Below are 14,146 nucleotides of genomic sequence, written 5' to 3'. Positions count from 1 at the left end.
GACTTCACTAGAATACTACATTTCATATCTGTAAAAGAAAATATGACAGTATTCGTTTTCAACTTGTTTAGAATTAATCCATTTCTGGAACAGTAATCTTGCATATTGGAAATTGTTATGTTAACTTATGATGAATGAAAAGTGTTGGCTTGTGCACAACAAATTTGATCGAAAAATCAGTATTTATCATAATGAATGATAGACCAAAATTACTTACTATAGGATTGATGTTATGAATTTTTTCTCATTCGAAATTAGGTTAATTGTTCAGTTATGTATGTAGATCGCAAATTATACCAAAATGCTAAGTATAATTTGGGAGTAGGTTGACATGCCCAAGTTTTCAAGAATACAACTTTTAAAAAAGGGGCACACTAGTCACTTCACCTGCTTCCTCTTGATCAGAAGGCAGCAAGATAATTTCAAGTATATAATAGCACGTTTGTCAGAGGAAACACATACACCAAGGGCTATTTTATTTCATTTGAAATGAGAATTCGCACAGGGTCAATCAATCGATTCGCTGGTGTCCCTCACTCACGACTGACTTATTCGCGGAGTGTGCGGAAGCAAATTAATACTGCTAAATCATTCGGATTCGAGCTAACGGGGCATAATGGGTGTGAATTAGGAACAAATTCAATATGTCTTAACACAGTTGAGAACTCTTTAAAAGTAGTTAATATTTGATTTCCTATGATACGAATCAGTTGTGACTTGATATATTTTATATTTATTCAAATTCCACCCATATGACTGGCGGCAGTAGAATTGAATTTCCATTCTATTGGTATTTACTAGTACCAACAAAATTACTTCCACAGTCTAAAATAATTTTAGATCTACTTTTTATTGTTACTTCTGGTAACAAAATGACAAAATGCTGCAAGAAAAGTTTCAGTTGGAAGATTTGATGCAACCTCTAAATGATGAGCTTTTATATATATATATATATATATATATATATATATATATATATATATATATATATATATATATATATATACATATACATATGTGTATATATATATATATATATACATACATATATATATATATATATATATATATATATATATATATACATATGTGTATATATACATATGTGTATATATATATATATATATATATATATATATATATCAGCGTGCCTTTTGCAACTGGCTTTCAAACTCCAAGGGACAATGCCGAATCATTGATTAAGGCCAAGTCCAAATGATTATGCAAGAGGAGAAAGTCCCCCCTCTCAGAAAGGGCGTATCCTCCAGCGAAGAGGAGGAATAAACTCCTCCTGAGAGGAAAAGGAGGAGGGTCAGGAAGAAGTCTGACCCCCCAACTCTAGACCCACAGTAGAGGATTTAAACCCTAGCCTTGGCAACGTCGTGATCAAGGACCTATAGGACCTACAAGCCAAGATATACCTCATCAAAAAGAAAACCGTAGAGAAAATTAACGAAAAAGTCAGCCCGTTTTGTAACACTAAAAGATAGGTTAACCCTGCCCTTGAAGATTTTCTTTTACTTGCGATGAGACAAAGCCAGATTAACACCGTCAGGAATCACTACCGGAAACTGTTCATCCTCAAGGCAGAAAAGGAAATCAGAAGATTACAGGAGTTGGCAGGGATTTTGAGGACGCCACAAAAGACCATATGACCAAGGACTACAGGACGGATAGAAGACTGTCCTTCCCTTTCTACCCCACCCTCGTAAGTAAAGATGATTTATTGTTCCCAGAAAGACACCCCGGTAGATTCCAAATAAAGCAAGAGGAAACTAAATGCAAGGCTGAAAGGCAGGAGTCTTTCTCTGATTGTTGTCAATGGCATAATACCCGTAAACAAAGAGCCCATGGAAAAGCTAAAAAGCAAGTTGGAGGAAAATTTCTTGGTGAAATATACCGGGAAGTCAACCCTCATATACACCAAATCCCGTAAGTACCAGCACTCGATAGTAAACACTATTAAAGATGAAATATGGAGTTCCATACACACTTTCGGAGGACAAAATACATGCGTTTGTCCTTCGGGGGTTGGACTCAGACCCAAAAACTGAGGACTCAGAACGGATCGTCGTCCGCTATACATGGTTATCACAAACAAGGAGCTCTCGCTGAGCTTCCTCAAACGCAATGTAAGGTATGTCTTACATACCAGAATTTCTTGGGAGCTATGAAACAATAGCAGAACCCTGCTGCAGTGCCACCAGTGTCAACGTTGTGGTCACGCCCCGAAAGAGCAATTCGGGTTCCGGCGTGGCCGAAACACGACCTCGTAATTGATCCGATTTGTTCACGGGATAAAGGAATCTTTCCATCAGGGAAACAATACAGTTATGATCCTGCTGGGCATTCAGAAAACCTTTCACAAGGTAACGACGGAAGGGTTTGTCGCCAAAATGTAATCGGCAGGCATGCCTTTATTCGAGATTAGGATTCTTGAATCCTACCTGAGCAACCGAACTTTCCGTGTTAGAGTCAACCAAACCACATCTGCACATTACACCTGCCTATTACCCACTTGCCTATTACCCACCATTACCCACTTGCCTATTACCCACCTGCCTATCACAGCATCTGTACTCATTGTACACGCATGACTTTCCCATGTTTTCGCAAACGAATGTGAGTGCCTTCGCAGACGATACCGCAATTTACGCACATTTGTTCTTGAGCGAGGTAGCTAAGCAGCAAATACAGATCCACCTCGACAGGATGGTGGTGCCGTATTTTGACAGAAATAAAATTGAGATTAACACATCGAAAACTGAGCTCATCAACTTCACGAAGAAATGTTCGAAAACTGAGCTCATCAACTTCACGAAGAAATGTACCAACATAAAGAGCTTCGGAGAGTTGCGAATCAAACGCAAAATCGTCATTGAGCAGAGAAGCGTGCGATATTTGGGAGTTATCCTGAATAGACGTCTAAATTTTCAGGAACACTTCAGGCTGGCAATGCAACGAGCGGCTGACGCGATAAAACGCACGTGTCCGCTCATTGCACGAAACTCCGAGCTCAGTATTGACGACAACAAATGGCTTATTTACAAACATGTAATAAGACCAGCTATGTTGTACGCCTGTCCCATATTGAATAAGATAATTCACGCCTTAGCGTGATCGCCGCTCTTACCAGGTTCTTTCATGAACTTTTAGCAAGAGATTCCGTCTATGCAGGACATTAGCTTTTTAAGTGAAAAAAATCATGAAATGACAAAATTGTTTGTTGATGAAAAATGGTTGTCAATATTGGCGTATCTAGCCGACATTTTTGACAAACTCAAACTTGGGACTTCAGGGACCAAACACAACAGCCTTCACAGCCAGTAACAAAATAAACTCCTTCAAATACAGGAGAATTTATCTGCATTTCCCACTCCATCATCATTTTTTGAAGAAAATGAAATATCTCCAATGCCAGATGTGTGTCATTGTTCACATGGAAGGCCTTCAAAAAAGCTTCAAGAAGTATTTCTCTGAAGATTATTCAACAGTGTACTGGATCAGAAATCCTTTTTCAGAAACCTCACTAAAATATAAATTTCACTAGTTCGGACTTCCATTGTCTAATATGTAAAATGATTTGAAATCCCGAAACAACTGAAAAAGAAGAATTAGAAATAAATAGCTGAAAATAAAAATTATACTAAGCAAAAATAACCTGAAATGAAATAATAGTGAAATAAAATACAAGTAAAATTAAAAACGATTGAACAAAAATAAAGAAATACAAATAAATATAAATAAAAAATAAAAAAGTTAAGAGATTCCAAGCCACGTTAGTTCACGACGTTTCGATTGTTAATATCTAATAACGTCTTCGAGTGATGACACGACAGTTGTTTCAGGGATTTCAAATCATTTTACATATTAGACAATGGAAGTCCGAACTAGTGAAATTCACCATGAAACATTGTCAATCACCTTCAAACAATCACTAAAAGATAGTTTTATCGATCTTACAGAAGATAGTTCCATGAAAGATTAGTTTGAAAAGAAATCTTCAATTAACATCTGGATCGGATTTAAAACCGAGTACCCTTTTTTGTAGAAATAATCCAAAAATTCTGTAGTAACAAAAAAAAGTGTGGTTTGTATACTTGCATGAAAATGAATTTTACGTTTCTCTTCTTCAAAAAAGACGAGTAAAAATCAAATTACTTGGCAGTCGTATGAGATATTTTTCATCATAATCAAGTTGGGAGTGTTATGAACGCCCTTTACCCCAAAAACTTTCTCATTCAAAAACGGATTGAGTTTGTGAAAGGGTTTCTGTTTTGTAGAAACTAGTTAGGAATTATTTATTTCCATTGAAAGGGTATATTTTTTGGAGAGATTAATTTTTGTCAAAGAAAGGTTTTGGCTTTCTACTTTGAAATTGCTTGCTTCCTTTCTTTCTTTGGAAGACTACCACATTTTTTGTATTTATTTCAGTTACGGTAATTTGAGGTACGTGAACCATTTATTTATTTATCCTGTATATATACAGAGATATCTGAACTACTTTCCAGACACACAAACACACTCAGATTAGGGTTGCAAATACCTAAATCATAAAAGTTTTTCAGAAGCACGTCATGATTAATGGTATCAAAGCCTCTAGGATGATCAAAAACAGATCCCAGAGTTTTCATTTGAAAAAAGAAATATATTATTTTTCGTCATAAGTGTATGCCTATAATAAAATACCAGAGTGTTTTCAAGTCAAAACTAAATTAAAAGAATTTCTGATATCCAAAGCCTTGAAGACATGCATAACTTTGAATATATCCACTCAGCATTTTCACTCGATTGCATATTGTAGTTTTTTTATTCTTGTCTTAAAATAGGTTATGTTTTCTTGATTTTCCTATCCTTTTCCTTGATTTTCCTTGATTTTCCATCGAGATTTATAATATCATTCTATTTCATAATACGTTATTGTCATTTTATTGACATGTTCTAAACTGGGAATAGGTTTTTTTTTTATAAAGGATGAAATCAGAAAATAACTAACCGTTAGAAAAAAGAGTATCATATCGTGAAACAGTGGAAAGCCTAATATATGTTATGATAGCTAAGTGGCCAGACATTCGTTCGAGTTGAAATTAGAACTCGAAATAAGTTAAGAAGAACTTTACCTATTATTTAGTAAGACATGTCCTAATATTAAAAAAAAGCTATACAAACTTGTTTCTAGACTAATGGTTATATAATAAAAAGAAACACAAATACTAAAAAATGAAATAATACACTTGAAGTATATAAATTCGTGTGAACAAGATTGATTATGTTGTAATACATTCTGGTGATTTATAGTGACTGGATATGTTTACTGATCCTCGTTTTAAATACATAAATGGTATTAGATTGCTTGATGTCTTGTGGTAGGTTATAGAACTCATCGAGTCCTTTATAGAATAGTAATTTCATTGAATTTGCCATTTTCCAATTAGGGAGATGAAACGTATTATTTCCTCTAGTAGTATAGTTATGTACTTGGGAGTTAATCATAGTAAATTAACTTAGATAATCTGGAAGTAGTTTATGTAATATCTTATGAATAAAAATCATTGTTAATTTATAAAATTTGTTTTTCACCGATACCCACTGCAAACAATCTAACATCGCTGCAATGCTGGTAAACCGATTACACTTCAGTATTATGCTCATACCGCGATTTTGCAGCTTTTGTAGTTGTTAGATTTTATTGGAATCAAGGGAGTATAGTAAGCTACCACAATAATCAAAGTGGGGCTGGATAAAGATGTTATATACTGTAATTTTGGAATATGTTGAAAGGCATAAGAAAATTCTATTTTTTTTACTTATGTAGGAAAAATGTTCATGCAATAATAGGCTATTATCAAGTATGAATTTAGATATTTAAACTGGTTTATGAATTCAATTTCATTGTAATTTATTTCCAGATTGAGTTGTTTTGAGTTGATGTTTTTGTATTTAAAGTTTAGGATCATCGCCTTACATTTTGTCACATTGAGTTTCATTTTGTTAATATTAAAATATACTTGTAGTTTTGATAGGGAATCGTTCATCTTGTTGATAGTACCATACAGATCAATGCCTGAGATTGACAGTAACGTATCATCTGCAAATAAATTGAGAAAATCACAGTCATGATAGTATTGTATATCATTGATATAGCATAGGAATTATAAAGGACCCAAGACACTTCCCTGTGGTACACCGAAGTTATTGGTGATGGGAGCCGAGAATACATTCACTTTGGTGATCTGTTTGCGATCCGTTAGGTAGTCCTTGATCTATTTCAATACAGTACCTTGTATGCCTTTCTTATATGACATTATGTTAACATGGATACTCAGATGAAACATAATATGCTATTCAGCTATTTCATTATCGTCTCAATACTTTCACTGGTAAACGAATGATGGCCATAATTGAAATCGTTATATCAGCGTTTCACAGTGGCAAAGGATATGATGTTGCCCTCAAAAGTAAAAGTTGATTAATGGAGTGCTGATAATCCATGTTAGAAGATATAATAAATCATTGCACCAAAATATCACGAGTTTATTCAGTTTTTCCATTCAAACACAATTTTCAAGGCAGTGTAATCTACACAAATCGAGTTCCACGATCAAATGACATGTCATTTTTCTGATGTAAATTGTAGTTAACTTTCTAGTATAAACATCATATGGAAAGACTGAAAATATAATTGCTCTTCTTGTATAGAAGATAACCTTTTGTAATTTCAAGGAAAGAAGTGTTTCTCACTTCAGTGACAAAACTTTAATAAATCAGTTCATAATTCATTCATTTCAAATTTTCTTTCTACTACCAACCAGTCAAATATACTTCATACATAAATTTTTCCATCGTTTATAGTCGTCTTGCTCAGCTACCAGGAGACAGAAAGAATTGGAGCTACAAGTTTTAACAGGACCTGTAAGGGGTTGGGAAGGTCCTAGCCTAACCACACTTGGAGATATCATATACATGGGATCAGTCGCTGTGGGTCCTCAACATCATGATAGATACTTTGTATTATTTCCATCCACTTTGGTCATACTATCTGTCAGTCACAGGTTGAGTGCTTTCATTTATGAGGTATTCTATACAATAGTTATAAAAATACTATATAATAACATTGAATTTTATTCAAGGGAAAATTATTTTTATCTGGCTTGATGATTAATAGACTTGAAGACACCGATCAGTATAAAAACGCCTTCGAAATCAGCGCACCCATGATAGATAAAAGAGTTGCCGTTTGTCAGAGTAAGGAAGAAGCTGATCATTGGGTAGAGTTACTATGTAAACACATGCCGAGAAGTTCAACTGCTTCAAATATTAGTCAGAAAGTATCACCATCTCAGGCACAGTTTGTTCCACAGCCACCACCTCATGTGAGTATTCAGTATTTCACTACTTTTATTAAAAATTGCATTTTTATCTGTCTGTTATAAAAACAATAGAGTAATCAGTTATTATCAGGCATTTATTTTCAATACCCTTTAAATCACTAACTATTTTCTATCTACAATAAATAAAGTGATTTTAAATGCAATAAATTCCATTCTTTGAATTATCAATTAGACATACCTGGAAGTGATTTTTCAGTATAAGATGTCTATGAAATACATGATGAGGTTTTTTTATTGACGCCTAGGTTTCGATATCATCTATGTATCTATGGCCTGCGAGTGTGAATTACAGATTTTAAAGCTATAATTCAATTATGAAAATGCAATATAAACTTTCAGCGTTTGTTACATAATAATAATAAATTTTATTGATCCCAAGAAACATTATATGTTTATAGTAAAGACAGTGTAACATACAAATAAAAAAAACTATAAAAATAATACAACAAATAAAAAAATCAAAAGGTGTACCATATCGTGAAACAGCAGGAAGCCTAATTCAAGTTATGATAAAATTGTATACCTATTTCAAGATATATTTTTTTTAGTTGTGTTTTGAATCTCGTATAATTATTTTTTTTTATTGTTAGGTATTTTGTTATATTGCTGTTACATGTTATTACATCATCTTCACTCACAAAATACTTTACTATATCCGTGAAAATAATTTATTCTTTATATATCTACTTTGTGAATAAATTTTTCATATTCCTACAGATTCCCCAGATGAATCAAAGGGGTTACTGTAACCGAACATCGATACTAGGCTTTAAGACCAATCTCTACTATAGGCCTACCTATCCTCCTGATCACTATCCTTCTGCAGCTCCTTACGCTGCTCTGAACAAGTACTATCAGAGGCTCATCAAAGCGAGAATGATAACGAGAAAACTTTTGAAACAGTTACTGTATTCGGAATATTTAAACAAAATGAACTTGAGTTTGGTGAGGATTCGACACCATAAGACTGAAATAAGTATATTTACTAAAGATATTCACTGTAGAGATAGTATTATTAATTGCGATAGTGATTGTGATAGTGATAGTTCTGATTCTGATTCCAGTGATAGTGAGTTCAAATTCAAGAAACAAATAACAAATCGATCAGGAACGTCTAGTAGTACGAGTAATCCTTTTGGATACATAAGATATTATAACCCTCAAACAGGTATAGAGCAGCATGAAACAAAATATGAAAGCTTTATAGACTATGGTGTTCCATCATCTGAAGAAATAAATACGACTAAAAGCTCCAGAAATCCCAGTGTGTTAGTTTCTACTGCTATGATACAATTGAGGAAGCAAAGATCTGAGGAATCAGAAGCGAGTTCATGTTATCCTGAACGAATACCTTTTATGGCTTGTGAAAATTTACCGAATCTCAAAGACAGCTTGGAATTGAACAATCTCACCTTACCAGATGAATATGTTCCTGTAACTAGACAGAGCTGTCCAACTAAATTAGTTGGAAATAAATTCAATCAAAGTAGCCTAACTACTATCTATATTCCTACTTGGTCCAATAGTGATAATAACATAACTAGGAAGAAAGATGTGCAGGAAGAAAATAGGTTGTCCAATGATTCGAACACAGCAACTCATTCAAGTAATCTAGAACTTCCAATTAATACATTACCCTTACCAGATAAAATGGTGGCAGAACTGTTATACAACTTTGATGGAGAATTTGACAAAACCGATTCTATCGGAAGTACTATCGAGGAATTATCTTCTGATAACGTTCTGAAACCACCTACAATGTTCCTCAAGAATGACGTGCAAGTAATACCACAAACTGTTAGTCTCAATCTCGAAAATGTAGGATTTCGTAAACACAGTATTAACTCTGATAAACCGAGACGTCGAAGCAGTCTTCATATTAACCCAAGCAGAAATCCCAAAAAAAGTATGTGTGTTAGCTCACAGTACATAAAAATGTCAAATCAAACCACATCACAACAATCGTTTTGTCGATGCTGCATGGACTACTGTCACAGTCCTAGATCATCAGACTCTGGTATGGCTGGAAGTTGTACCCTAAACTCTCCAGATTCTGCCAATGTCAATGATGATCCATCACTAGGTTCCTCACAAATTCGAGTCAGTATGGACATGGCAAAATTATTCCATAAATTCGGGGATTTACCACGTGATAACCGTGAAATGATATCTTTGAGTGATATTGAGGCCAGAGACTTCGAATTCGAGTGCCCATGCACTTCCCCCTTTGGATCAACCCCAAGAACTTCAGGGCAGGATTTTACTCCAGAAAATGTTATGGCAGGATCTTTTAATCACTCCAAAACATCGGTTACTTCCAGCATTGATATTAATCCTAAAAAGTGGGGCTCCCAACGTAAACTCCATTCCAAATTGTATATTGCGCCCTTGATGTCACAAGATAGTGGACCTCAAAAGTCCCAGTCTGCAGGTTGTCTCTTGGATGAATCAACTGAGGAAAGAGCAGAGGTGGAAGAAAATCCTGCTATGTACAAATCTGGCCTGTATGCACATTGGTGGTTGAAAGCCAAAATCCCAGCCAGTGTTGTTAAGGGGATTTATATGGACACTAGGTCACCCCCTACAGGCAAGGGCATGTGTTATTGCAGTGATTTAAGTATTTTCTTCGTTGTTTGTTATTCTCACAAGTTAACCACTTAATTACCTAACAGTGTGTTGCTTGTGTGTGTGTTGGCCCTTGCCTGTACATCCATTAACTATGCCATTTCAAGTTATCATCTGTTATCATCTTCACCAATTTGCTAAACTAATTTGCATACTTCAAGCTTACTTCTTCTGCACTAAATGATTAAATTATTATTGAATATTGAATTCTCACTGCTCCAAACATTAATTCAATTACTTCACAACTGTTGTAATACTGAAAAAGTTGTTGTGACATCGCAGACAGGGTTGGTTATGTGGAAAAGATCAAAGTTATCGGTACTGTTTTTTTATCTATCTCTTGACATCAATAAGAAAATATATAGATACAAACACAAAAAGGAGAATAAATTTATCTATAAAATCATTTCCACGATTATTCCTCTAGATGATTGGGTTACACAGAAGTGAATTTTTCTTCCTCGTTTTCTAAACGAAACATAACACAAGTAATATTCGTTATTTAATCCCAATGAGTAGCCCTATATTTGTTCTAATTGTTCGATTCTCTTCTCGGATGGAAGTGAAAGGCTTAGTACTTGCGCCGTTGGCATCCACTACAAAGTCTGTCACTCTGCCATCAACACAATGTCGAGGCAAGCTTCCTACACAAACACTATAGATAGTTTTTTGTTACTCAATGGATATAGATAGACTCATTGAGATTTTCAACAAAGTACTGCTAGTACAAAAGTGACGAATATGTACCTTGGCCATCACAATCGGCATATATTGATAGTATCAGAGAGAATTGAATGTGAAATGATTGACAATAAGGGCTTAAGCTTGTTAACGTCATGTTCCTCCTCATTTTCGCTAAGCGCTAAGCTAGTAAGCGAGTATTTAAGCTTGTATGCCAATATGCGTCCGTCTTGGTTCTAGTACTTTGGTACTCTAAAGAAATGTTTATCATTGTAATTATTTTCAGGGGTGTAATGCTCGAATCTGATTACAGTCTGATTTGTGTTCTTCGGAAGAGAGCTTTGAAATTTCTCTACAAGGTTAGGCTTTGTTAATGAGACATTTCATATTGTTATTTCTATCGTAAACTCTGTATTTATTTATTTTATATTTACTTAGCTTAATTACATTATTTTTTTATGTATTTCAAAATATGCATTATGTAACTATGTTTTTTTATGCAAAACATCATCATTTCTCATAACTTTGTAGATAAGTTTGAATCTTTGGACAATAAAGCATATTTATTATCAAAGATTAATTAATGAAGAATGAGTTTTTTGCAGCAGATTATGTTAGAGGAATATTCGGTAGCATACAAAAATGCTTGATAGGTAGAATTGTAACCTCTGCCATAGAATGAATCTTAATCACTTTTCCCATACCAGGACTAAAATAATGTCTCTTGGCGCTAAAACTAGCCTTCTCCTGATGATGTTAACTTTTTTAGAAAAACGCACGATGACAGTCAGTGCTTAAGAAAAGTGTTTTCATTAGATATGAATATTTGTCTGGGTTCAGAATAATGTAACCGAGTTACAAGGTTACAAGGAAGCAGAAAAAACAGGCTGAATCTCCTTTTTGTCTTCGAAATAATCATTTGTACAGAATGGACACATTTCTCTGAAGAATGGATGATTTCATCAATTTGTTGCCAAAATAGTTTTTGGGCTAAGACAACATTTTCTGGAATTGTTTTTTGGAGACATTTCAATATAAAACAGTTTAATTTTTTTTACTTCAAGTTTTTTGAGATTGTAGTGAAAATATATTCTGAAATAAAAACTTCAGTAATTTCACTTCTTTAAGTTTCACATCATGCGTCAAGTGTTATTAGTGTAATCTCTATTACAAGTAAAATCATGGACGTGAAAAAGTGTCTAAATGAAATCAGCAAACCAATATCTACAACACATATTGTATTGAAATCAGCAAACCAATATCTACAACACATATTGTATTGAAGTCGCTAACTAGGTTCGTGGGCGCGGATTATGGTGAAACAGGGAACCTGCGATAGAATATGACTTCCTCTCCACCGACAGTGGCTTGATGATAAAAAAACAAAAATATGTGAAATTTCATATATTTATGTTGGTTAGAACAATTGAATTGCTTTTAAACCCAACAGTAAAGCACTATATATAATCCAAACACAACTAGAAAGTCACTATTTCAGCAAATATAATGCACGAACAACAATGTCAACATAAACTAGTGAAATTTTTAAACAGTAAGGTAGGATCTAACAACAAAGCAACCCATTCCAGTAGGTAGGTAGATACATCATAGAAATTCCTTAAACAGTCTTGCCACTCATAGAGTTGAAACGAATTGTGTAGAATTATTTCTCTATAATAATCTAGTTAACAGGGCAAATACTATTTGACCTACAAAAAGGAAATCATTGACGTTTATTTCATATGTATATTTACTACTACCCTCTCAAAACAATTGAAAATGAAACCGTTTCATATTGAAATTTACTCCATTCAGAATAAGAAGTTAAAAGACAGAAAGTTGTATATCTCGAATCAGTCAATTCTAATTCCAGATAATGCATGCATTTTTTTATTATGTCATTCAGCAATATAGATTGGATCATTAATAAAAAACAACTCGATCTCGATAAGCCAACTTCCTTAAAATAAATGAAAGGTCATGTAATAGCTTCAAATTTTATGGTCAGTTCACAGTTGATGAATCTGGTATAATTTCCTTCATTCGTTCCAGGATTTAATTTTCTGAGTCTGCCCCCAGTTTAGGATCTCACAAAAATTTCAGCTTGCCTTTTTTAACATTAATGTGTCGTGAGTTGCATTAAGGAATGTTACATTTAAGCAATGTTTTCTATTGTCCACAGACGTCTCCACTAGTAGCCGGAGGCGTGACAAACCACCACAGTAACCGCCAAGGAGGAATCAATACCCGCTCATCCACTCCAACCCCACAACTTCACCATGGTACCACCGTCTCTTCACGCGGTTGGTCATCGATCTGCTTGAGACCCACCCCGCCTCTACGCCCCTGCCTCGCCCTTGGTACTTCTCCGAATGGACCCTATTCGAGGTACAGCCGTAAACCTATGAGCTACAAGGAAGATGGTTTGATCCTTGATGTCATTGAAGCATATTGTTCAGTTACCAAACTCAGAAGCACTGTTAATTCAGGTAGGGTAATTGGATTGTCCGTTATAATTTATGAAAACTCTGCCATCAGCTGTCTCTCTTCAACCTACTGTGAATGGTTAAAAGTAATTTCATTCTTTCAATGTCTACTTCTTAAAAAACCAAAGACATTGAATTTTATATACTGCAGATAGTAAATTGAATTGAAAGCGCAAGATTTCACAGTGGTAGGAATACAATTGTTCTAATGTAAGTAATGTCAGTGAGGATTTTATACAATCCTTGTAGTTCAAACAGTCAATAGGCTTGTTTCATGATTTTTGGTTTACAGTCCACTTGATAGAAATTTCAAATTGAAAAACAGTGCAATTTGTTTCAGCTCTCTAAGTACCGTAGTTTTCCCTTAATTAATGATTAAAAATCAAATTTGGTAGGGCGGTGACGTCACGGACCTATTCCCGCTTCTTGTTCGATTGACCAATAGGAACAATAGAAATAATCAACATTGCCAAATCGTAAAATTTACGAAGCCTATAATTATCAATTTAATTATGGAAGTGTATATGAACCCATTAATGTTTCAATAAATGAAAATTTTTCCATATGGAATAAAATGTACACGAAAAATCATGTTTGGAAATAAGTTCTATATCTGAAATCAGTACACAAACTCGGAAGATCACAAGTAGGTATAGGTGAATTCAAAAGAAAACTAAATTTCACAAAATTTTCTGACATTCACAATTACAACACTCGTAACAAGGACACTTTCTTGATACCATCATTCAATTATGAAGTATATCGAGAAGGGTCAATATACATGGGAGTCAAAACTCTAATAAATTACCTAATTCGTTCGGAAACATAACTTCAGTTAACAAATTCAAATGTTGAGAAAACTTCTACAGGCTATCTCAATGAATTTTTTGACGACTATCTTCGATAGATTCTACCATCAAGTAAAGAAATGGAAACAGAAATAGATATTTTTTAGAATATTAC

General features: G+C 34.2%; 2 protein-coding genes across 3 annotated transcripts in view; both read left to right on the top strand.

The window, feature by feature from the left end:
* Positions 1 to 14,146, top strand: part of LOC111511266 (Rho-type guanine nucleotide exchange factor) — a 57,172-nt gene that overhangs the window by 27,083 nt on the left and 15,943 nt on the right. For both annotated transcript variants that reach the window (XM_023167279.2, XM_023167281.2), the window contains exons 7-9: positions 6,853 to 7,074; positions 7,131 to 7,373; positions 12,880 to 13,186. In XM_023167279.2, the coding sequence (XP_023023047.1) occupies positions 6,853 to 7,074; positions 7,131 to 7,373; positions 12,880 to 13,186 (772 nt within the window). The remainder of the gene's footprint in view (positions 1 to 6,852; positions 7,075 to 7,130; positions 7,374 to 12,879; positions 13,187 to 14,146) is intronic.
* LOC141480505 (uncharacterized) lies at positions 7,393 to 11,940 on the top strand. Its single transcript, XM_074170547.1, has one exon. The coding sequence runs from the start codon at positions 8,118 to 8,120 to the stop codon at positions 10,050 to 10,052; it is 1,935 nt and encodes a 644-aa protein (XP_074026648.1). The 5' UTR covers positions 7,393 to 8,117; the 3' UTR covers positions 10,053 to 11,940.

The sequence above is a fragment of the Leptinotarsa decemlineata genome, unplaced genomic scaffold, assembly GCF_025532065.1.
Source record: "Leptinotarsa decemlineata unplaced genomic scaffold, Ldec_3_MD MMD2_P_RNA_scaffold_9, whole genome shotgun sequence".
NCBI classification, from domain to species: Eukaryota; Metazoa; Arthropoda; class Insecta; order Coleoptera; family Chrysomelidae; genus Leptinotarsa; species Leptinotarsa decemlineata.
Note: the sequence above shows the minus strand (reverse complement) of the source record. Positions and strands in the feature narration are given on the sequence as shown.